This window comes from Centrocercus urophasianus, unplaced genomic scaffold (assembly GCF_019232065.1).
Source record: "Centrocercus urophasianus isolate 14NV4802_14NV808 unplaced genomic scaffold, USGS_Curo_1.0 seq_14, whole genome shotgun sequence".
Taxonomy (NCBI): domain Eukaryota; kingdom Metazoa; phylum Chordata; class Aves; order Galliformes; family Phasianidae; genus Centrocercus; species Centrocercus urophasianus.
In genome coordinates this window covers 51,870,247-51,891,478 of record NW_024884586.1, presented here as the reverse complement: position 1 = coordinate 51,891,478, position 21,232 = coordinate 51,870,247, and the positions used below count along the sequence as shown (strand labels likewise).

Genomic DNA, 21,232 nt, shown 5'->3' with positions numbered 1-21,232 from the left:
CCTCATGGATCTCAATCTCTTCATGCTGTGGCTGTCAATGATCCCTGCTTCCACCTCTCTCGCCGCTGCGCCCTTCCCTTTCCTTTCACAGCACTCCCTGGTTCCCAGCAGCCCTCCTGAGCTGGGTTCACTCCGCTCTGCTCCCCACGCAGCTCAGGCTGCCCCTGCTGTGTCCCACCCCTCACCCCGGGCTCAGTGTCCCTGTGCTCTCTTGCAGCTCCCCATCAGACATTGCTGCTGGTGCCCAGGTGAGCCCGCAGTGCGCAGAGGAGACGTACCGCTACCTGCGCTATGGCTTCGACACACAGATGCTGCCCGAGAGCCTCTGTGCCAAGGGGAAGAGCAACACCGCCCTCAGGAGCTGAGGAGAGGGACGCAGGGCTGCTCTTTCGATTGCACTTTACTGAGTTTACAGTCGCTGTAAAATATGTAAATAAATCCTCAGAGAAACACTGGGGTTTGGGGCACAGAGACTGTGTCTAACAGGGAAGGACAGTAGTTACTTTCCTTGCTGTGACGGATGAGTGGTGGTGCCACACTGCCTAAAGATGAGCCATTATCTCAGACACCAGCAGCAGGGCAGCGGTGCTGCTTTGCACAGATCACAGAGCAGTCCTCAGGGTTACGGCTGGGATGGATGGAAGCAGGGCAGTAAGCACCCACCTTCATCGAGCCACTGCACAGCCAGGTGGGGAAGGCCCCACAGCCCACATCCCCAGCCATGGCACCTCCAGGGATGGACACCCACAGCTCAGGGCAATGCTGGGGCCTCAGCAGAAGCACCCTGCTGTAGCAGCGTGTGCTGTCACACAGCAGCTGGCTGCAGCCCTGCACAGGGACAGCCTGCCCTTGAGGCACAGAGGACTCAACGGGAGCCACGTCAACTGGAAGAAGGCTCACCTTTAACTTCTTTTCCTTCTCACCAGCAATTTTTCCTTTGGAGGCAGGGAAGTGGAGCTGCGCTCACACACGCTGCAAGGTGGAGTGGTGCCAGTGAGCTGAAAAGGGTGAGAGAGCTGCCCTCCTTCGCTCCCACCCCACTGCTCTGTGCAGGATTGCTCCTCGGGTCTCCATGGTGTTATTTCCCCCCCTCACCCCATAAGAAATGCCCCCAAGCTGCTCCCTGCCCTGCCCAGCTGACTGAAGTCCTGCAGTAGGAAGGAATAGGGCAAGCAGAGGCCCTTACTCACCATTCACAGCTTCAATTAAGGCCATACGAATAATTATGGCAGAAATTCAAGAAAAGCTGTCTTATCTGCACAGGAATTACTCACAGGCTTCACTCCACCTTACCTTAACAGTATGTGATTTCACATCAGACATACGTGGTGCTGCTGGGATGGTTCTGTGCCCATTGTCACCAACTGCAGCAGTGGCAGAGGGACAGCAGAAGCTGCTCCCCCCGGAAGGTACAGCTGTGCCCATCTCCACGCATGCAGAGGGCTCTCTGATCTTTCCAGGAAAGATAAAGCTGGAGAGCCCAGCAGAGCTCAGCAGCCGCTTTCAAAGCAGCTCGGCTCAAATGTAAGCCCTGCAAATTTATTTCAGAGCACATGAAGGTTCTCCCAGTAAGGAGCAGGCAGAAAGGGGCACCCAGCAGCTCAGGCATGGGGCCCAGAGCGTGACAGCCTGCAGCGTGAGTTCCTGAGCTGAAGAACTACAAATTACTTTTTCCTGTTACCTCCCATGCAGAGAAAAGAGATGCTCAAAGCTTTATTCTTCTGTACTACACTAAAAGTACTGAGCACTGCTGACAGGGAACAGGAAGCAGTATTTTAAAACAAGTGCTTACATATAACAGTCCCTACCAATTTCAGACCACTGCTTCTTTAAAGCTCATAAAACTGCATTCACGTTAAAAAAAATTTCAAAGTATAAGGCACTTTCAATTCATTACAAACTGTGTTATTAAAAACATACTGTACAGCAACATTCCTAGATTTCATCTTAGAGCAAACCTGTGTATGGGAGCACATCTCTGCCTTCAGCAGGAGAAACACGGCAAAGGAAGGGGGAACCTGGGCAAGGAAGTTCCACTTTGCACACAGGAGAAGCCATCCTCAGTGCTGAGCAGCACCCAGCTGACAACAGGCTGCAACCACAGCTCCACTGCAGGCCAGGTCAGCCAAAACGAGCTTCAAGCAGGAACACAGGAGCACATCAGAGAGGTGGCTGAAGCTCCTCCTTTGGCTTTTTTATACAAGTTCATAAATACTAAATAAAACCTCCAGAAGTTCAAACAGAAAAATAGGAATCTTCCTGTTCTTCATCTGATGTATCTGCTGCCTCAGCCACAAAGAGCTTCCCTACAGCAGGGCTCTGCTGTGCTTCTGCAACATGAAAAACAGGGAGGAGAGCATCAGTGTGTGTGTGCCTGAGCTGGCAAGGCAGCTCAAGGTCCTGTGAGAAACAGGATGGTGGAAAATGATTGAGTGCAGTTGTGAACACCCACACAGCAGCAGCAGCGTGAAGGTGAGTAAAGCTGATGTGAAGGAGAAACAAAACACACTTACTTTTATCAAAGGTGAACTTGGTTCTGCTCGAAGCTGGTGTGCCATGCAAAGGGCCAGCCTGCCAAAAAGGAAAGGTCTGCACTCAGCAGTGACAGCAGCACAGGAAAGGGGAAACATTTGGGAGGGCGGAAGGAAAGGCACAGCGTTCCATTAGAGTGCAGCTGCCCTACTGCTATGCCACATTTGCACACCAGACTTAAAGTGCTCATCTACCAAAATCTCTGTCTAAACCAGTGGCATTGTTCTGCTTCTGGGATCACGGCTGTTCATGGAAGAGGCAGAACTACCAAGGCAAGGCCAGGAAAGGAGCATAAATTCAGGGTGCAAGGTGGGGAGTCCCACTTCCTCCCCCATTGTACAGGAAAAAGATAGCAGGAATTTTAAGCATCAGAAAGGTCTCAGAACCCAAAAGCAATTACAGACCCTGAAAAAGACAGCCTGTCTGATCAAGACAATAAATCATAATAGAAGTAACTTTTCTCTGAAGTACATAGATACAAAACCCAGAAGTTTGGTGTCAATGGAGACAGGTCCTGTGCTCCTTCTGTGCCCACACTGCGAGCCAGGGATCCTCCTGCTTAGCAGAACCTGCACTGTCACAAGGTGGAAAACCCACAGGCAGGAAGCCAGCATTACCTGCTGCTTCTTCACTTTGTCCCAGCTGCTCCTGCAGCCCTGAGTTTTCTGCATCCTGAACACATGTCTGTCGCAGTCCTTCCTGCAAGCATCAACAAACAGGTCAGTGGCAGTGGTGTGCTCTGCTCAGGGCATCAGCTACGTGCAGCTACAGGCAGCACACACAGTTCCAGTCCAGAAAGAAGATTAGCAGGGCTATTTAAAACAGTTGTTGGCCAATTAAATATAGCAACAGTCCCTGGAGTATGACTCAACGCAGAGGAGTTTAATTTAATCACGTGCATAGAACTCATAATGCAAATATCAGACAAAAAGCTTTATCTTCCCAGAATGTCCATTAACCATTATATGAAAATACCACTTCTCACTAAAGAGGGTGTCAGTTTATTCCAATAAAGCCTGAAGCTTTATTGCCAGTGTTTTTAGCTGCCCGCTTACTTGAGCAGCTCAAACTGCACAGCTGTCAAATGGAAGTTCTCCCTAAACAAATACCTTAAGGCCTGCAGCCTTCATTCTGCATACTGGAGGTTAATCCCTTCTGAGTGGTCTTTCTCAGAAGAAATGAGAAAGGAAAGCATTAGCAAAGGAACAGCAGCATTCATGCAGTTCCCACCTGTTGATAGGTCCCAGCATACCAGGGCTGATGTGCTCACACTGAGGGGTTTTGGCCAGAGGGAAGACAGCTGAGGAAGGTGTGATGGGGTTGTTTGTAAGTGCAAAGTCATCATCATCATCATCCTCGTCATGGCTTCCCAGGAACGTTGGCAACTACAAAGACAGACCAGAGCACTCAAAGATCTGCCCTTCTTCCAGGCCTGCTTAAGAGGCCTCTCACCACTCCGCCTCAGAGCGATCGCAGCCAGCAGCTGCACCCCAGCTGTACCCCTGCTCCCCACACTGACAGGCCCAGGCTTTGTTCTCTCCCCATCCCTCTGCTCACTGCAGATGCTTTTCCTGACTCCTCTACACACCCCTCCTGAGATGCAGATAGCAGCAGGACACAGCAATGCTGAATGCAGGTATGTGAGGACGCCGCAGGGCGGCCAGCCAACAGCATGGTCTCACTTCAACGCTCCTGCAGATACCCAACATTTTGCTGCCCCTTTTTTGGTTACTACCACTTATTAAAAAGAAAAAAGTCTGATTAAAATTCCAGGCTCAGAGTTGACCATTACTTCTCAGGAAGATTACAGGATTCTCAGGGAACTTGCAGTCCTTCCATTTCAAAGGGAGAGAGGAGAGCTGAAAAGGTTCAGAGAGGAGCAGCACATCACCAGAAACACAGAACTTCCATCATCTTGGAAGTCTTGGACGTGGATGCATGGATTCTCATGGCCAGCCTGCACAGATCTGTCACAGGGATTGCTCCGTTGCACAGCGCAGCCTACAGAAAGCAAGGGAGCTACCAGTGCCTAAATGCTGGCATTTCAGTGAGCCACGTGTTGCTCTGCTTTTGGATGAGTACCAGATCAAGGCTCGTGCATCACTGAGTGGAGCCAGTTTGGACAGACAACAGCAGGAAGCCATGCTCCACGTTCTCCCTCTCAGCAACCAAAGCACTGCAAAAATGAATCAGGTGGGTAACCCTCACCTCCCCAAACCACAACTGGCACTGACCAGCTGCCTTGTAGCACACCCTTCAACTACCAGTAGAGAAGCACGTGGATATGTACAGCTTTCCCAGATTTACTTACCCTCACTCTTCTGTTTTGAAAGGGTGTAGCAGTGAAAACATCATCATGGTCATCCTTTGGCAAATTGTCCAGGAAATCTCTCATCTGCTGCTTTCTTTTGAAGGTTCCCACTTTGGCAGTTATTGCAACTGGCTCTGTCTTATCTACATGAATCCAAGCATTACTTTTTCTAAGACATTAATTACAAAGCATACTCTTAAATTAGTTGGATGCAATCAGAGAATCATGGAATGGAGTTGTAGGACAGAATGGAATCATAGAATCGATCAGTGCTAGCAATAAGGTTCTTTCTCTCATGGGAACTTCTCACAGCTTCTTTGTGGTCCTCTGGATTTCCATACAATTTACACTTTCAAAAATAAATCCTTCCTACATCTTAATCAGAAAGTTACTCCACAGCCTTATAAACAGCTGCCTCCTCCTAGGCGAGAAACGCAGGTTAAGCCTGCCTGGAAAAAACTCTAAATTGCCCTTTTTCTTCTCCTTTTTGCTTCAGTCTCTTATGACATCTGTAATGCAATGGGATGATAATTGCAGCCTTTGGATACAGCAAATGAGAGCAAGCCCAAAGGCAGCAGCCATAGATGCAGAACTGAAGGAAGAGAGCTGCTCATCTCTGGGAGACCTCGAGTATGCAGGGATCTCCAGCAAGAGACGCCCTCACCTGCACTGCCAACCTTCAGTGAGGTCTGGGAAGGGGAGGATCCTGGCTCCAGCCCTTCCACCACTCAGGCACCTTCCATTGCAGGCACCTGAGCTCCCCTGGTTGGCTCTGCCTTCCCACCAGGTGCTCCATCACTGCTTCAGGCTGTGACAGCATTTCTGCTACAACATCCCTCAAGCTCTGCAACAAACCTTTGCAGTGTAGAAGATAACCTCCTTTACTACAGGACTTCAATCCAAGCACAATAAAACAAAGAACTGCTTATTGTGTATTTATCAGGCGTGTGCGCGCTTATGGCTGCATCCCCCATTATACAATAAATAACAAATTCCAAATGCAAAAACCAACTTATAGTCAGAGCCAAGCGCTCAGTACCTTTCTGTCCTGGCTTTCCTGACCCGGTTTTCTTTGTGGCAGGTCTCTGGGAAGTTTTTGCCTGTTCTTCTGTGTACTTCTGCTGGCAATCCTCAGCAGAACGAGACCCGACAGCCATCGCCACCTCCACCCAGAAACCATTCTTGTGCTTGGGAAACGAAGCCACTGCCCTGCCAAGAGAACAGAAGCACAGCCTTCCTCATACAGGAGAATCTGAGCTGCACTGCCACGCACCTGAGAATAACAGCGTGCCCAAGTGCACTGCGTGGGGAGAGCTGGCGTGCAGCAGAGGCACTGTAACATGCAGCTGTTATGTGAACGCCTGGTGCGAGGCGCACATCATCCTTACAAAGCAAAAAACACAGCTAAACCTGGCTATTTTCCAACACTGCATGTATATTAAACACTGCCCAGTAGCTAATTAAGTAATTGTCCCATGTGCTAAATGGACAATGCCTCCACCAGATCTAAATACACAAACACCACATGGTTAGTGTTTTAGTCCATCAGGGAAGAGAAATATGACCACTTTTACTGTCTATATATCAGTACTCCTAGAATACATGTTAATGTGTTTTTCAGCTTTGTTCGTAGAGATGCCTGTCTCACAAAAAAGCAGGCATATCTGGAAAGCAGTGGAGGAGCACTGAACACCAAATTGCAGCTGCTAACTGTGCTCCTCTCACTCTGCATTACGTGGAAGAGGCGAGGGCTGCTGCAAGCTCACACACCACAGCTACTGCAGGAAATCCTGGTCTGCTTCATTCTACTGTTCTTTTAATTTGTGAGCCAGAAGTATTTCGTAAGAGGGAATTACAGCAGAAGGAAATATAAAATAATGTGGGGCTGCTTCAAAACCAAAACCCTGAGAAATCTAAATTCAGAAGACCACCAGCCAAACATTCCAGTACCCAAATTATGCCTCCTGCTATCTGAGAGACGCTTTGCCCTCTGAAGACAAGGGAACCACTTGCCTGTGCAGCTTCTGCAGTTCCTTTGGAGACCAGTCATCAGCTGCCTTTGAAAAAAAAGCAAGAGTTTTGTGCACCTTGTCCCCCTTGGCTTCACTCGGTTTTGCTGCTGAAGGCTTGGCAGTTTGATTAACAGCACCGTTTGCTTTTCTGTTGGACGCTTCTGATCTCTTTTCCCTTATGTGATATTCCTCACCAGAAGAGGTTTCTTCTGTGAAGGAGTCAGAGCTCTCAATGAAGGCAGGTATCCTTTGCCTCAGCTGCATGGAATGGGAGGCAGCAGCGCAGTGTGCGACTGCCTGGCGTTCACCTGACACCTCGCTTGTGCTGCCCTGCAGCCTTTCACAGGCAGACGAAGATTCAGAGTTTTGCACCTCTTTTGGCAAAAAAGGTTTATTTTTCCTTCTGACAGTCAACTGGATGTAGTCTCTGGATTCCTCTTCCTCATCTTTGCTTGAGGATTCCTCTGTTAAAGGCTTACCTTGACACGGTTTTTGGGCTGACCTTAAGGAGTACATGTTCTGATCTGTAGTCACTTCTCCATATTCTTTTCCTGTCTTTTCTTTTCTTGTTCCTGTGTTTCTGCTATTATAGTTAAGCTTGTTTGCATCTTCAGCATTTAAGCGAGTCGCCTTATTAGAAAGCCATGTTTTAATTTTATTAGTATCACTTGCATGATCACTTTCATCATCTGAAATAAAGCGCCTGGCCTCTCTGCTTCCAGTGGACGTGGCTTTGTTTTTAGTACTCACTCTTTTTTCTTCACCTTTCCCTGAAAGAGATGTCAGTACATCACACACTTCAGGTAAATCATTACTGCACTCTGACAGACGAGCAGTGCTGAAAAATACTCCCACTCCCAACTCAGAACAGCATGAAGCCAGTTCTGAGCAGCAGATTTAGACTGAGCAAATGCTCCTCCTCAGCTCAGAGGGAGCACAGCCAGCAGCAGGCAGGCCCTTCATGCAAGGGAGACTTCCAGTACTTGCACTCTTTGTTCCCACACGGAATGTTGGCCTGGGCAGCTCCCTCAGGTTGCACACATCAGGCATACTGAGATCCAAAGCATAGGAGCAGAAACTTAAGTACATAAAACTCATAACTGCTTTGATTTCTGGAAAGAAATGTTCATGTCCCCATGCTGAACCAAAGCAGCAGTTTACAAACAATTCTGAGCTGTGAAACTGGCCATCAGTGTTACTCTAACTCTTCACAGAAGTGAATGATAATCAAAGGTGTAAATAAATTGCTTGCATCAGCCAGACATCACCACACTGCTGCAGCACCCGGCTCATCGTCCACCAAATCCACTCAATAACTTTGGATAGAACAAGCAAAAACTTTTTTCCTTACCTTTATCTTGACTTTTTGTTTTTTCTTCCACTGTCTTTGTTGAATGCTTTCTTTCCTTCACCTTGGAGAGCGAGCTGGTCTTTCTTTTAGGTTTTTCAGTACTATACATCTTCAAAATAAAACAATTTAATCTAAACTTCTGCTACAGCTTACATACCCAGCCTACTGACACCAGCTCTGGAAAAGCCAAACGTTTACAGGATGGGCAGAGTCAAGACTCCTGCATTGCCCAGAAGCTCCTCAGGGCTGTGTGATGCACACAGGTGCTCATAGGAGTGCCTGTGACTGAGGCAACCTCACCAGACCCAGCTCCATTCTCTAACAGTTCAAATCTCAAAAGCCAGGACCTGTTGGTGAATCGGACACGGCCGCACTGCTGGAGCTGCTGACAAGAGTTAGTGCGCTCCCTGTGCGTATGGGCAACTCATCTTCAGGAAAAAACAGCTGCTGAAGAGAATGCTGCCTTCCTTCACACACAATTCCCTCACCACAGCACCGCCAGAGTTGCTTGAAGTGCCGTATTAAATGAGAATCACCCACCCCAATCAAAACTGAGGTGCGTGTGGACAGACCGAGGTGTAAGAAATGAGGAATCATCTGCTCCTAATGAATATGAAACTACACAGAAAAGGGAAAGCTGAGAACAGCAGAGATGATGCAAAACCCAGCCTACAGCCCTGGCGTCCCTTGTGAGCTTTGCCATGCTGGCAGGGACCTGATGTTACACTGCAGGAAGTGTTTTACTTGGGAACCTCTGTAACCCAAAGCAGTACCTCTGCACAACTTCCTGGCCTCCCAGAAGATTCCTTTTTTCCCAGAAGGAATCATATATTATCTCAGCTCCTCATGCAACAATTACTTGATAATTCAGACTTATTTTTTTCTGCTTAAAATGTTTTTATTATGGTTCCAAAACATTCTACCTAGTGAGGCACTCATTAGAGCAGCCCGCCAGTTCAACACGTGCCCAAGTGGCCGCTGTATTTGTTACTGCATTTGACAGAAACACACAGCTCACAGTGTGCAAAGGACACTCACCATGCTCAGATAATCCGTCCCACCTCTCTGAATCGTAACATTCAGCTCCTGATCCACAAACTCACGCTCCCCACACCAGAAGCTGAGCGGTGGTTTGACCAGGCGGCCGCTCCGAGTGTAGATCCCACTGGAGCCGCCCAGAGCAGGTCTGTGTTGTGGTGTTTGATCTGCAAGAGAAACCAGCTTCAGTTCTGCCCAAACGTCGCACTGAAAACTCACTATCACACACTTCACAAGCACAAGAGCGACCTTGTACTTAAACCTGTTAAATTAGAATCATAGAACTGCTCAGTTCTATCAAGATCAAGACCAGCCACAACCCAACCATACTTAGGGTCCAGAATAGGGGGTCCAGAGGAGCCACAAAGATGAGCAGGGGCTGCAGCACCTCCACTACAAAGACAGGCTGAGGGAGCTGGGCTTGTTCAGCATGGAGAAAAGAAGGCTGCGGGGTGAGCTCAGTGCAGCCTGCAGTACCTAAAGGGAGCCTGCAGACAGGAGGGGAGTCAGCTCTTGGCAAGGGGAGATGGCAGCAGGACAAGGGGAAATGGTTTGGAGTGGAGGGAGGGCAGATGGAGGTTGGATGTCAGGGGGAAGTTGTGTGCTGTGAGAGTGGTGAGGTGCTGGAACAGCTGCCCAGAGAGGCTGTGATGCCCCGTCCATCCCTGGAGGTGTTCAAGGCCAGGTTGGATGGGGCCCTGGGCAGCCTGGGCTGCTGTGAAATGGGGAGGTTGGTGGCCCTGCATGGCACGGGGGGGTTGGAGCTTTGTGATCCTTGAGGTCCCTCCCAGCCCTGTGATTCTGTGATACTACCCTAGAACTTGCACAGATGATAAGGAAAATACAAATGTACCACAAAGTAATGATGCTCTTTTACGAGCATGCAGGTCAGAAATAAGCATACTTGAACAAGACTGAAATAATCATCTTCATGAATTATAAACCACATCACTGTGAACCTTAGCTTTGCTTACAAGGCTATGAAGAACTTGAAAGTCACAGAGAATTACAGTGATAAAAGTTGTCACACTGAGCAAACCTTCACAGTAATGAGAAAATAAAACAGTTGTTATAGTAGGAGCAACACAACCTGATGACAGTACCAACAGTTTGCAAGCCCTGCTGGAGCCTATGACAAGATGTGGAAAAGAAGTTAAAAACCAAAAGCTATTAGTGTCCATAATGAAGTTTGCATTAAGGGGCAAAGAAAAAATGTTGGCCATGGGGTTGTGGCTTTACAGTTGTTTCCTTTGGAAAGAAAGCCCAAGGAGGTAATTCTTCCACAACCATTCAGACCATGCCCAATGCTTGTTAGCACATCACTATTGCTCAGCTCTGGCAATAAACCATTAAGATGCCATAAAACAAACCTGCTGCAGGAACAGATCCAAGGCAGGAGTTAAAATCAAGCCAGCCAGAAAAGGGTGCAGGCCAGCATTGCATGGGAGTCCCAAGAACAGAGCCTGGAGAGACTGAATCCCACAGACATCCCAGAATGACTGATAAGAGCGTGACATGCAATACAGCAACCAGGAAAAACTTCAGTCAAGTTTGCTGCTGCCTGAAAAAACTGTTGTGGAACCACTGGTGTCAGCCTCTACAGACCCAAGCAGGCTCCTGCTTCCTTCCCAGGGTTATTCCTCAGAAGAGACTCCAAACAACGTCTATTTTTCATACACCAGCAAACCAGGACATGAACAAGCCACTGCTCCTCACTATTGCAGCTCGTGCAAACACAAAGAACAACTTTCACAATTAGTTTGTTATACCTTCCATACAGCCTGTAATTAACAACACAAAACAAGAAATCCTTTGGCAGGAAAAAGCTTTAAAAAGATAGGACAAGGGGAATGGATTTAAAGTGAGACAGGGGAGGTTTGGGTTGGATATGAGGAGGGAGTTTTTCATCCAGAGGGTGGTGAGGCACTGGCACAGGTTGCCCAAGGAGGCTGTGGATGCCCCATCCCTGCAGGCATTCAAGGCCAGGCTGGATGTGGCTCTGGGCAGCCTGGGCTGCTGGTTGGCGACCTGCACACAGCAGGGGTTGGAGCTGGATGAGCACTGAGCTCCTGTGCAACCCAGGCCATTCTATGGCTCTATGAAAACAACAAAGCCACCAAACCCAAGCTATCACAAGCTGTCCATTTCTTCCCTAGAGAAAAAGATTACCAAGACTCACAAGTGTGCTCATCTTTCCTTGGTAGCACTTCATACGTAGTGTTCCTCGTTCCACGTTTCCTTGCATTTCTTGGTGACTCTTCTGAACTTCCCACCTCATCTGTATCCACCACTGAGTCACTCTCATCATTTTTATCCTCACTGATCCTTTTTTTGTGTTCTTTCCTAATGATTTAGAGTTTAAGAAAAAAATAATAAAGACCTGTATAATCAAAGAATATTAGGATGTTATAATCACCAAATAAACAACAGAGTTAGGCAAAACAGACTACGACAACAAAAGAGAATAGAAGGCTTATACCTATCCTGGGCTCACTCACAAACTCCAGCAGAGCAGATCTCCAGAAGAGATCCTTCCCCACTGGCAGCCAGCTCTTAAATAGGGCTAGGAGGGGTGGAGCCAGGCAGCACAGTGAATTGCCTTCACCTGTGCTCCTCTGGTTGACTCATTGCTCACCTCAGGTGATCAATCAGAGGTTCAGGCTGTGACTCAGCAGTTCCCATACCAGACCCCAAGCAGTTACCCTTTAACAAAAGACCTGTGTAGACTCCAAGTCTTCTCCCCATCCCAGCAAAACCCAACAGCACAGTGCAGCTCTACTCACGGGGTAGCTAAATAGTGGCATGGCTCAAGGCACTGAATCAGCCGTGCCCTTCACTTGTGCTGATCCCATCTCAACAGAAACAATCCAAAGCAGTGTTAAATGTGGAGGTTGGTGGCCCTGCCTGTGGTGGGGGGTTGGAGCTTCGTGATCCTTGGAGTCCCTTCCAACCCGGGCCGTTCTGTGATCTGTGATGTGATTCTTCCAACAAAGTGACCAGAATTTGCCTGGATCAAAGTCTCCATAAACACATCTACAATCTTTCATCTTTCACTAAGATCCTTACAAATCAACTAATACTTGTGAGAGTATTACAATCAAACAATTGCCAAAGGAATTACCTTCTTAATTCCTCGAGTAACTCCTCAATGTGTTCCTTCCACCTTTTGGAAAACCCAAAGTTAAATTTTTTGATGAACTGATAGGAAAATCCTGTGTGAAACAGAAGTGGCATTAAGCACAGCTGAGCAATATTTTTAATCAGGAAACACAGAAATAGCACTCGGTCTGATCTGAGGCACCTCAGAAACTCATTGACATCTTAAATATAGAGAGACAGACTTTGCCAATTTGAAAGAACTGTGTGTGTCATGGTGAAGTGAACCGAGGGCCACAGGACGCAGACATCAGCAAGTGAAGATGGCAATTCTAGTTTTTGGGAGCCAGGAACAGAAGCCCACCCAGCTCTGATGGACTGGGCAAAGCTCCCAGCTCCATTCAAAGCCCCCTGAGCCCAGACTGCAGAGTAACACCACCATTCACTTTGGCAGTACGTGCAAGTTAGCAGAAAGCAGCCATAATTCTACAGCTCTCCTTAAGAATGATCTTCTTACCTTCTTTTCTCATCCAAACAGAATCTATATGTCCCTGTAGCAGGTAGATATTGCCAGATGAGGTTTTAACTTGGTTGTAAGCTACACGTTCTACAACTGCGTTGCTATGCCATAACATATCCTTCATATCTCTAAGAAAAGATAAATAATATTAACAACACACATGCACAAAAAAAAAACCAACACAATTTTCATAAGAGGAGGAATTTAAGACAAGAAATTGTTATCCCACACCAGTGTAACAGTACTACCCATGTGAGAGTCACACGGACACTGGTAGGAAGCGCTGGGTTTTCCTTTCTTAGCTTGGAAGATTTTCTGGACATCTTATTTAATATTTGGACAGGAAATAAAAGAATATAAAATAAAACAATATAGACAGAATAAAACTTGCCACTACTGCAAGTGTTCATCACAGAACATGCCTGGCATGAGGCTGCAAAATCAAAGTAGGCTAAAGGACTCCACTGAGCTCCATGTTGCAGTGAAACCTTCGTGGCTGTTACAGAGGTGCTATTATACAAGTCCAGTTTAAGTTTATAGAGATGCTATTATACAAGTCCAGTTTAAGTGGGAGTATTTTGTTTCTTACCTTTCTATTTAAAAGACAATAACTGAAGAAGGAGCTCCAGTCCATGCAAAAATTAGAGATTAACAAGTGGTTAGGGAACCTCTCAGTGAGAAATAAAAGGGAGCATTAAGGTAAAAAGAATCTCCGTGGGATGTTTTAAGTACACTTTTGTAGCAGCAAACAGAGCTGCAGAGCAGCACTAAGGGCAAACGGCCCAAATGCTGAGCTGCCTCACGTGCCACAAACAGCAGAGCTCTCTTCAGACCTTCAGGCAGCAGAAATGGAAGGAACTGATTGTAACAGCGACCAAGGAACTGCAAGCCCACGAGCTCATCTCCACATCTCAAGGGATGCGACCAGCTTTAGGGCTGAGATGCTGAAAAGCCTCCAACGTGCCTCACACTGCATTTAAATCAGAAATGTTGGTCTTACCTTCGCTTTCCCTCGACGCACACTGCCGTGTTACCGCTCATCACTTTAATGCGCCACCTGGAAAGGCAGATTCTTTTCTGTGGGGAAAAAAAAGATCAGATCTGCCACGGGTCTTGTATCAGAATAAGCCATGTAACACTGCCAATGTGCTGGCAAAGTAGAAACCAACTCCTGTTCAGTTTGAGAATCTATTTAGGCATCATCTTCCAGACCAAAAAAACCTGAAAACAGCCGTTAAATGCATAAATGTAGAATCACAAGCAAGTTGGATCACAGTGCAGAATACATGAATTTCAAACAAACTCTTTGAGAAACTTAGCATTGGCTTTTGGAAGTCAAACTCATTGGCCAGGGCTCCTAGCAAACCCAAAAAGCCCTCCTCAAAAAGCACCACCAGCACGCCATCCCTCTTACACACCATCAGTCCTCAGAGCACCGCTCACAAAAACAAGTTGTCATGAGAAAATAAAATTACTAGCTCTGTTCTTACTAAAATTCAGCACATTAAAATGACTGCATCCAATACTAAAAACTGCTGGACATTCACTGTGCACAACCTTCATATTTTAAGAGATCACTTTGGGCTGAAATGTCTCATGGGTACCACAGGAACACAGCCCCTGGGGAGCCCCTAGGCTCACTGCTGAGGTTCAGCTTCACAACACACTGCTTTCCTCGAGATCCAATCAGCAAGCTCTAAGTACCACCAAGTGCTTATTGAAGAGAAAATTCTATCTGCAAACTGAACTTCTAGGAAAAATTCTTGCCTCCCATAACATCAGTTTGGATATTCTGGCACTACACCCAAGATCTCCACCTCACTATCCAATACACAGGGATTCAGTTAGCTCAAGGGCCACCGAGCCTACAGCTAGGAATTATCTTCCCTCCTTCTCTCAGCTTTATCTATACACCCAAGAGCTGAATGGGACATCACAGCAATGGGGCAATGAACGTATTTAATTCATCTCACAGAAAATCCCTTCAAGCTGAGAGCCCTTCGAGCCCAGACTGCAGCTTGTGAATACTAAAGGAAAAAGCCTTCTTTTACACAAACCAACCAAACCTTCGTCTGGGAAAAAAAAAATGAAGTCTTTTGAGAGGAAAATATTTACCACTACAGCCTGAGGAGGTTTTACTCTGCTCAGCTTCACCACGCCACTCTCTCACTCCCCCACCTCAAAAAAACAGGGGGAAAACAAATGGTGAAAGAAGCCTTGTGGGCTGAGCTAAAGAACAGCTTGATTTAATTAAAAACAAAACAAAACAAAAACAACAACAAAAACAACACAAAGAAGCAAGAGGAGAAAATTACTCTCTCCTTCTCATCAGCGAGCAACACTCGGCTACACCTTAGCAAACAGAGCCTCAACTGATGTAGCAGTCGTTGGAGGACACTGCCATAATGAGAGCTCCCCTCCTCCTTCCCCAGCTCCCACTGCTGCTGCGATGTCCCACGGTGTGAGATATCAGTTGGGTGCTGTAGGGCAGCACCCCAGCACTGCTCCCTCCCCGCTGGCTCTGGGGCAGCCTTGCTGCTGTGCCAGCGCTGCCCAGCGACAGACGGAGCGGTGCTGCACATCACTGCTGCTGCAGCGACAAGCGCAGGGTGCAGCCCTGTCTGGGCTGCTGCATGGAAGGTGGACTCCATCCCAGAGTCACACCCAGCAGTTTCAGCTGTGCACTCATTACTTCTGACAGAAAAACATGACACAAGCTACAGGCAGCCCACGGGAAGTTTTACCCTATGGGTGTAACAAGGCAGTAAGTTCTCCCACCTCCTTGTTGGCTGTGACAGCGATCTGACCTGCCCGAGCTTTATCCAAAGGGCCATTACAGTTTTCCTTCTGCTTCTGCTTCCTCGGCACATGGAGAGGAGAGAGCACAACGCTGCAGAAGTGCTGTGTGGGTTTCTGAGCTGCAGTCTCCAGTATCTTTTCTGCTCTGTGCTCAGCTCGCTGGTTGCTCGGCTGCAGCCGTCCTTTCTCCTGCTCCGTACGTTTTGCTTCTCTGTTTCCACATCTTCCTTCTAGCTGATCCCCAGGGTCAGAAGGGGTACAATGGACACCCACAGTACTTGCTACTGTATTTAGAGACATTTCATCATCAGCATCCATCGATTCCACAAGGAAATTATCCTCATTGTCCTTAGCAGCAGCCACACATGCTGTCTGAGCATTGGGGAGCAGCTCACCACAAGCAGATTTGATTACTGGCTTTTCTGCAGCTGGGGGAGGAGGAACGTTCTGCTTGTTTGGGCTTGGAAGTGGTGGATCTGCTGTTAAAAAAAAAGGCCATTAGTGATGTTAATATAAGCATGTTCTCATGGTTAGCACTACTATTCTGAAAGCACTAATTCAACTGCCAATCCTCACAGCAAGCACTTCGTTGGATTTGTTTGTACTAGATTTTCATCACAGATCAACAAATAAGCATCCCACCCTCCCCCAAAAGCAGGCTGATGTACACGTCTATTAGCATACTTACCTTTCTTCCTATAGAGAAAAGGTTCTGCTACCCATAAAAAACAGAATCTCAAACACATCCTTCTTTCCAAACTTCAAGACCTTGATTTCTACCCACGCTGCTGCTATGCTGGGAGCTACAAACATTGGTTTCTGAGTTTTCCCCTAATTTAACTGCTGTTTTGAAGCTGAACAACACTGTCTTTGCCATGCATCATTCTCTTGGTTTGCATTCTAGGAAAAGAACGATACAACATACGTACGTACAGAGCTGCTCTCAAGAAACAATGCAGAACAAGAATGAATACAGGAATCCTAAGCTTTAAAATAACAGAGGGTGGATTTAGATGAGGTACCAGTGAGAAATACAGCTCGCTGTGATCAGCAAACTTGCTGAGGGTGCACTCGATCCCACCGCCTGCGTTGATGAAGAACACTGGTCCAAGGCAGGCCAACCCCTGGGCACAGCGCCTGCAGCCACCTCCACACAAACACGGAGCCACTGAGCACAGCCTCACGGCTGCAGCCTCCTGACCAATTCCTAACCCACCAAAGAGTCCACCTTCAAATCCACATCGCTGCAATTCAGAGATAAGGATGCGCTGCAGGACCGCGTCAAGGCCCCGCACAACTCCAGGCTGGCACATCAGCTGCCTCCTCTGCCCAGCGGTGCCAGCGCTCCAGGACAGGAGCCAGCAGTGGCTCAGGCACGCCCTGCCCTTGGTGAAGCTGTGCTGCCCGTCTCAGATCACCTCCTCCTCCCTCACTGAACATCTTTTTCAGAAGGATCTGCTCTGTGATCTTCCCAGACACAGATGTGAGGCTCACCGGCTTGCAGCTCCCTGAGTCTTTGTTCCACTTTTCTCATCAGGGAACCAAGCTTTTTCTTTTTACGTATTAAAAGCAACAGAGTGGGGAAAAGACTTAGCCAAGAAAAAGTTTAGGATATTTCCACCAAATTCCCATTCCAGTACCAAACTGTCACACCTAATTTATAAAGAGTTCTTAACCACAACACCAGAGGCTGAACGAGCTCAGTATGTGCACACATGAAACAAAAAAACCAACAGACAAACGATGTCAAACTTCAGTGCCAGCAGGCAGCATCCTGCCCTGCAGCCTGCAAGTCTTAACTCCATCCCCAGGGCTGAAAAGGCAGACTTGCAGGTTTCTCACACCTCCTTCCTCTGTGCACAGACTACAAAGGCAAATGATATCCTGCAATATTCTGCCAATAGCACACAAAAATTATAAGCAAGAAGAGAGTCCTGAAGTCCCACAAGCTTTTGAAGTGTTTCTAAAGGCAGTACCAAGTACCTTTTTGCTGCTGCTTCTGCTGCAATTTCTGCTTTACACGCAAGAAGAACTTCTGAGGAGATTCCAACACAATGGGGTCTACGTTCAGCATTTTCACAGCCTGGTTCTGAGGAATCCGAATGCAAGGTAATTCTGGAAACAACAGTTCAAAAAATTATTTGGAATTGGGGAAGAAAATCAATGGGGTGGGAGGGAGGAGAAGCAAAATGCACATTTCATAAGATCTGAATGCAAGCGAGATCTATTTTGTAGTAGGAAGGTCTAACCAGCAGTTCCCCACAGAGGAACAAAGGACTCAGAAATCATTACTGATACAAATAGGATGATGCAGGATTGAAACAGGCATTTTGGAAAACTGGGGTCAGAAAGGAAAGTTGCAGAATTTTCACTTTTTGCATAAATAAGAGGTTACTCATTTTTATCACATTCAACAGTGACAGTGAGGAGGGGCTTTAAGTTGCAGCAAGGAGATTTAGGAAGGCTATTTAATAACTAAACATGAAGCTTGGGCACTACTATCTCCACAGCAACTGTCAACAACTTCCCAGCAAAAGCAATCAGTCAGCAGCTGTCTGCGCTACAGACAAGGTACAGCTCAGTGCTTAGCCTAGTTTTCATTGCAGCTTTTCCATACCTAAATGCAGCCTACAAACAGGAGGGGAATCAACTCTTGGAAAAGGGAGATAACAGCAGGACAAGGGGAAATGGTTTGAAGTTGAGGAAGGGCAGATGGAGGTTGGATGTCAGGGGGAAGTTGTGTGCTGTGAGAGTGGTGAGGTGCTGGAACAGCTGCCCAGAGAGGCTGTGGATGCTCTGTCCATCCCTGGAGGTGTTCAAGGCCAGGTTGGATGGGGCCCTGGGCAGCCTGGGCTGCTATGAAATGTGGAGGTTGGTGGCCCTGCATTGGTGGGGAGTTGGAGCTTTGTGATCCTTGAGGTCCCTTCCAACCCGGGCCATTCTGTCATTCTGCGATTCAAACAGATCGCAGATGCACAGCACGGAGGAGTTGGGCGGGGCCTTGCAGACCATCGAGTTCCACCCCTGCGCGTGCCGAGTTCCAGCAGCTCCGGCTGCCCACTCAGACACAGAGGAACGGCCAGAGCTCCGGGCAGCAGCGCCGGGCCGCACCGCCTCTGGGTAAGGAACGCGTCCAACCGCCCTGTTTCAGCTCTAAGTCCCCCCGCCCCCCACACACACAGCCGGCAGAACTCCGCTATCGCTCCCCACGTTACGAACCACGTGCGGCCCCACGTTACGAACCTCTCTTGAGCGGCTCCGCGGCCCCGCGCTGCCCACCGCTCGCAAGGCGCGGCCCGGGCCCGCCGGGCGTCAGGATGCGGTCGCTGCCACCGCCCTTCATCTTCATCTTCATCTTCATCCTCAGGAAGGCCGCGGCCGGGGATTGCCGGGCGGGCGGCTCGCGTGCGCGGCGTTTCGGCGGTGGCGGTCCGGGCCCGGGACGAATCTCGCTGATCTCACCGATCTCCAGCTGCTCCCGCCCGCCTCCGCCGCCATCCAGCAGCGTGGATTGCAGCACCGGGCCGGGCGGGAGAAGTGCGGCGTTGCCGCGGCACCGCAGGGCCTTCAGCGGGGTGAGCGTGCCCGCCGGGACGGAGCTGAGGAACACCGCCTGGAACGGCATCTCACCGCGGCGGGGAGTGGCGATCATCGCGGCGCGAGGCGGCGGGCCGTCCCGTCGCGGCCCGCTCCCCGGATCCCGGTCCCACCGTAGCAGCACTCCGGCCCGGCCCGGCCCCGCCCCGCCCCCCACCGCTCACGGAGCGCGCGCAGCGCACAGGAGAGGATTTGAGTTGGAACTCCCTCGCGACGATTGGCTGCGGGGCTGCGTGACGTCAGAGGGCGCGGGACGGAAATGGCGGAGCTGAGCGGAAGTGAAATAGCAGAGCGCCGCTTCCGGTTAGGTAGTGCTTCCGCCGGAGGGCTGCTCTGGGGCTGCTCGCTCTCTGCAGGCGGTGCTGTGGCTGTGGCGGCCCCCGGTGCGGCACTTTGTGTTAGCGGTGTGCAGAGCTGGTGGTGCTGCTGGGTGATGGGGAGGGTAGTGAGAGAGCCGCGTAGTTCCTCTGTTGTCGTGGGTTGAGACGCCTGTGAAGCTTTTCTTTAAGCCGAGGAGACCTGTTTCACTCGTTACCTGCCGAAGCCTTTGCATTTCTTCCTTTTGGGAAAGCGCAGTAGGATCTGTAAGAAGTTCGGTGAGTGTAGTTCCTCCTTTCTAGCAAAAGGGGGCTGTGAGCTCTAAGAGTGTAGTTGAGGAAGCTGTAGGTGTTCACAGGTGATAAATAAACCTCATTAACAGCACAAAGCAAGGCTTTTTTTTTTTTCTTCCTACATGCTGGGCCCAGGAGAGCTTCCTATGGAGAATGTCTAATTTGCTATTGCTTTGTTCCCTAAAGGAGAGGAGAGGTTGATTATGTAAGGAAGAAAAAGTAATGCTGGTTGCCTACAGGGAACTTAAACTTACAACAAATAGTAGGGCAGTTAATTGATTTTCTTTGGGTATTTATGGTGCTGCATACAGCTGGAGCAGCTGCTGCGTATGGATGAGAGCTGACTGTTGCAGGGCCAGTATTGGGTTTGGAGGTAAAAAGTGCAGGTTCTTTAGCTCAGGGTCACACCTGGAGGGTGGCAGCTGTGTCTGAGCCTTGTCAGGTTGTGAAAATTAAAACCAGTAATGGTTTGCACTTCTGATATCCAAGGCGAGGAATGAGGGTAAAACATCTGATGCTTTTGCATACCTTGTGTCATGGTTGTTTTGGTTGTCTGAAACAGCAGCTTTTGCTCTGTTTTGATGCCAGTGAAGCCTGAAGGAGCAAGGAGTCATCCTGCAAAACGCACTCCATATGTGTAAGGTCCCATCAATACTGTGTTTAGGGTACTGCACAGATCTTGGGGATTGTTTGGAGTACCAGAACAGCATGGAAACAGCACAGGAAAATGCCACTAAGAGAAACTGGATTTCAGCAAGTCCTGCAGGGTAGGACCCCCCTCAGCTGAAGGCCATGCTCACCTGCTTCAGATGGCCAGGCAGGTGGAACAGTGCTCTGCCTTCTGCATATGCCTCTTCTTTCTCCACTGGCAGGAAGGTCTTGGATGTCCTCTTGCTGAATCTCATCTGACAGTTGGTTTCTAGCCCACCTTATGCTTACTGACCAGTAACAGTAGAACATATGACCAAGGTATCTGAGTAGTCCCACTGATTTCTTGTGACTGTAAAGCTGAATAGATGCATTTCCTGGGACTGGGTACTAATGTGGGCTGATGTTGAAGGTGTGTAAATGAACAGAGTGCAAACTCACATCAGAATGCAGAAGACTTTTTGTGTGGGAGAGGAGCTCCATATCTTTAGGTAATTGAGTAAGCAATGCTGCAGAGATTTCTTCTAGTGAAAGGTATGCACAGGCATTGTAAGCAAGGCCAAAAGCTTTGAGAGTTCAGTGAGCAAAGGGAGAGGAATAGAGAACTGTCCCCACTAGGAAATTTTGAAGGCCATAATAAACCATCCTGTATGTGCAGGCATGCATATACATGTTAAACATGGGTATATTTACTTCTGCCCTCCCCACCCTGACAAA

The 21,232-nt window shown here is 48.4% G+C and overlaps 2 protein-coding genes across 2 annotated transcripts in view; one reads left to right on the top strand and one right to left on the bottom strand.

The window, feature by feature from the left end:
* The window catches only part of FANCM (FA complementation group M), a 60,055-nt gene extending 57,807 nt beyond the window's left edge, over nt 1–2,248 (top strand). The window contains exon 23 of the mRNA XM_042814340.1: nt 218–2,248. Coding sequence (XP_042670274.1) covers nt 218–365 — 148 coding nt within the window. The 3' untranslated portion in view covers nt 366–2,248. The remainder of the gene's footprint in view (nt 1–217) is intronic.
* Nucleotides 1,884–20,772, bottom strand: MIS18BP1 (MIS18 binding protein 1). The gene is given in 18 exon segments (XM_042813629.1): nt 1,884–2,330; nt 2,514–2,571; nt 3,150–3,231; nt 3,763–3,917; nt 4,844–4,986; nt 5,883–6,052; nt 6,857–7,625; nt 8,207–8,315; nt 9,245–9,411; nt 11,424–11,587; nt 12,366–12,456; nt 12,858–12,988; nt 13,861–13,937; nt 15,639–16,135; nt 17,643–17,774; nt 18,903–19,377; nt 19,380–19,682; nt 20,668–20,772. Coding segments are annotated over 18 exon segments (3,723 nt in total). The 3' UTR covers nt 1,884–2,235.
* Nucleotides 20,773–21,232: the final 460 nt, after the last annotated feature.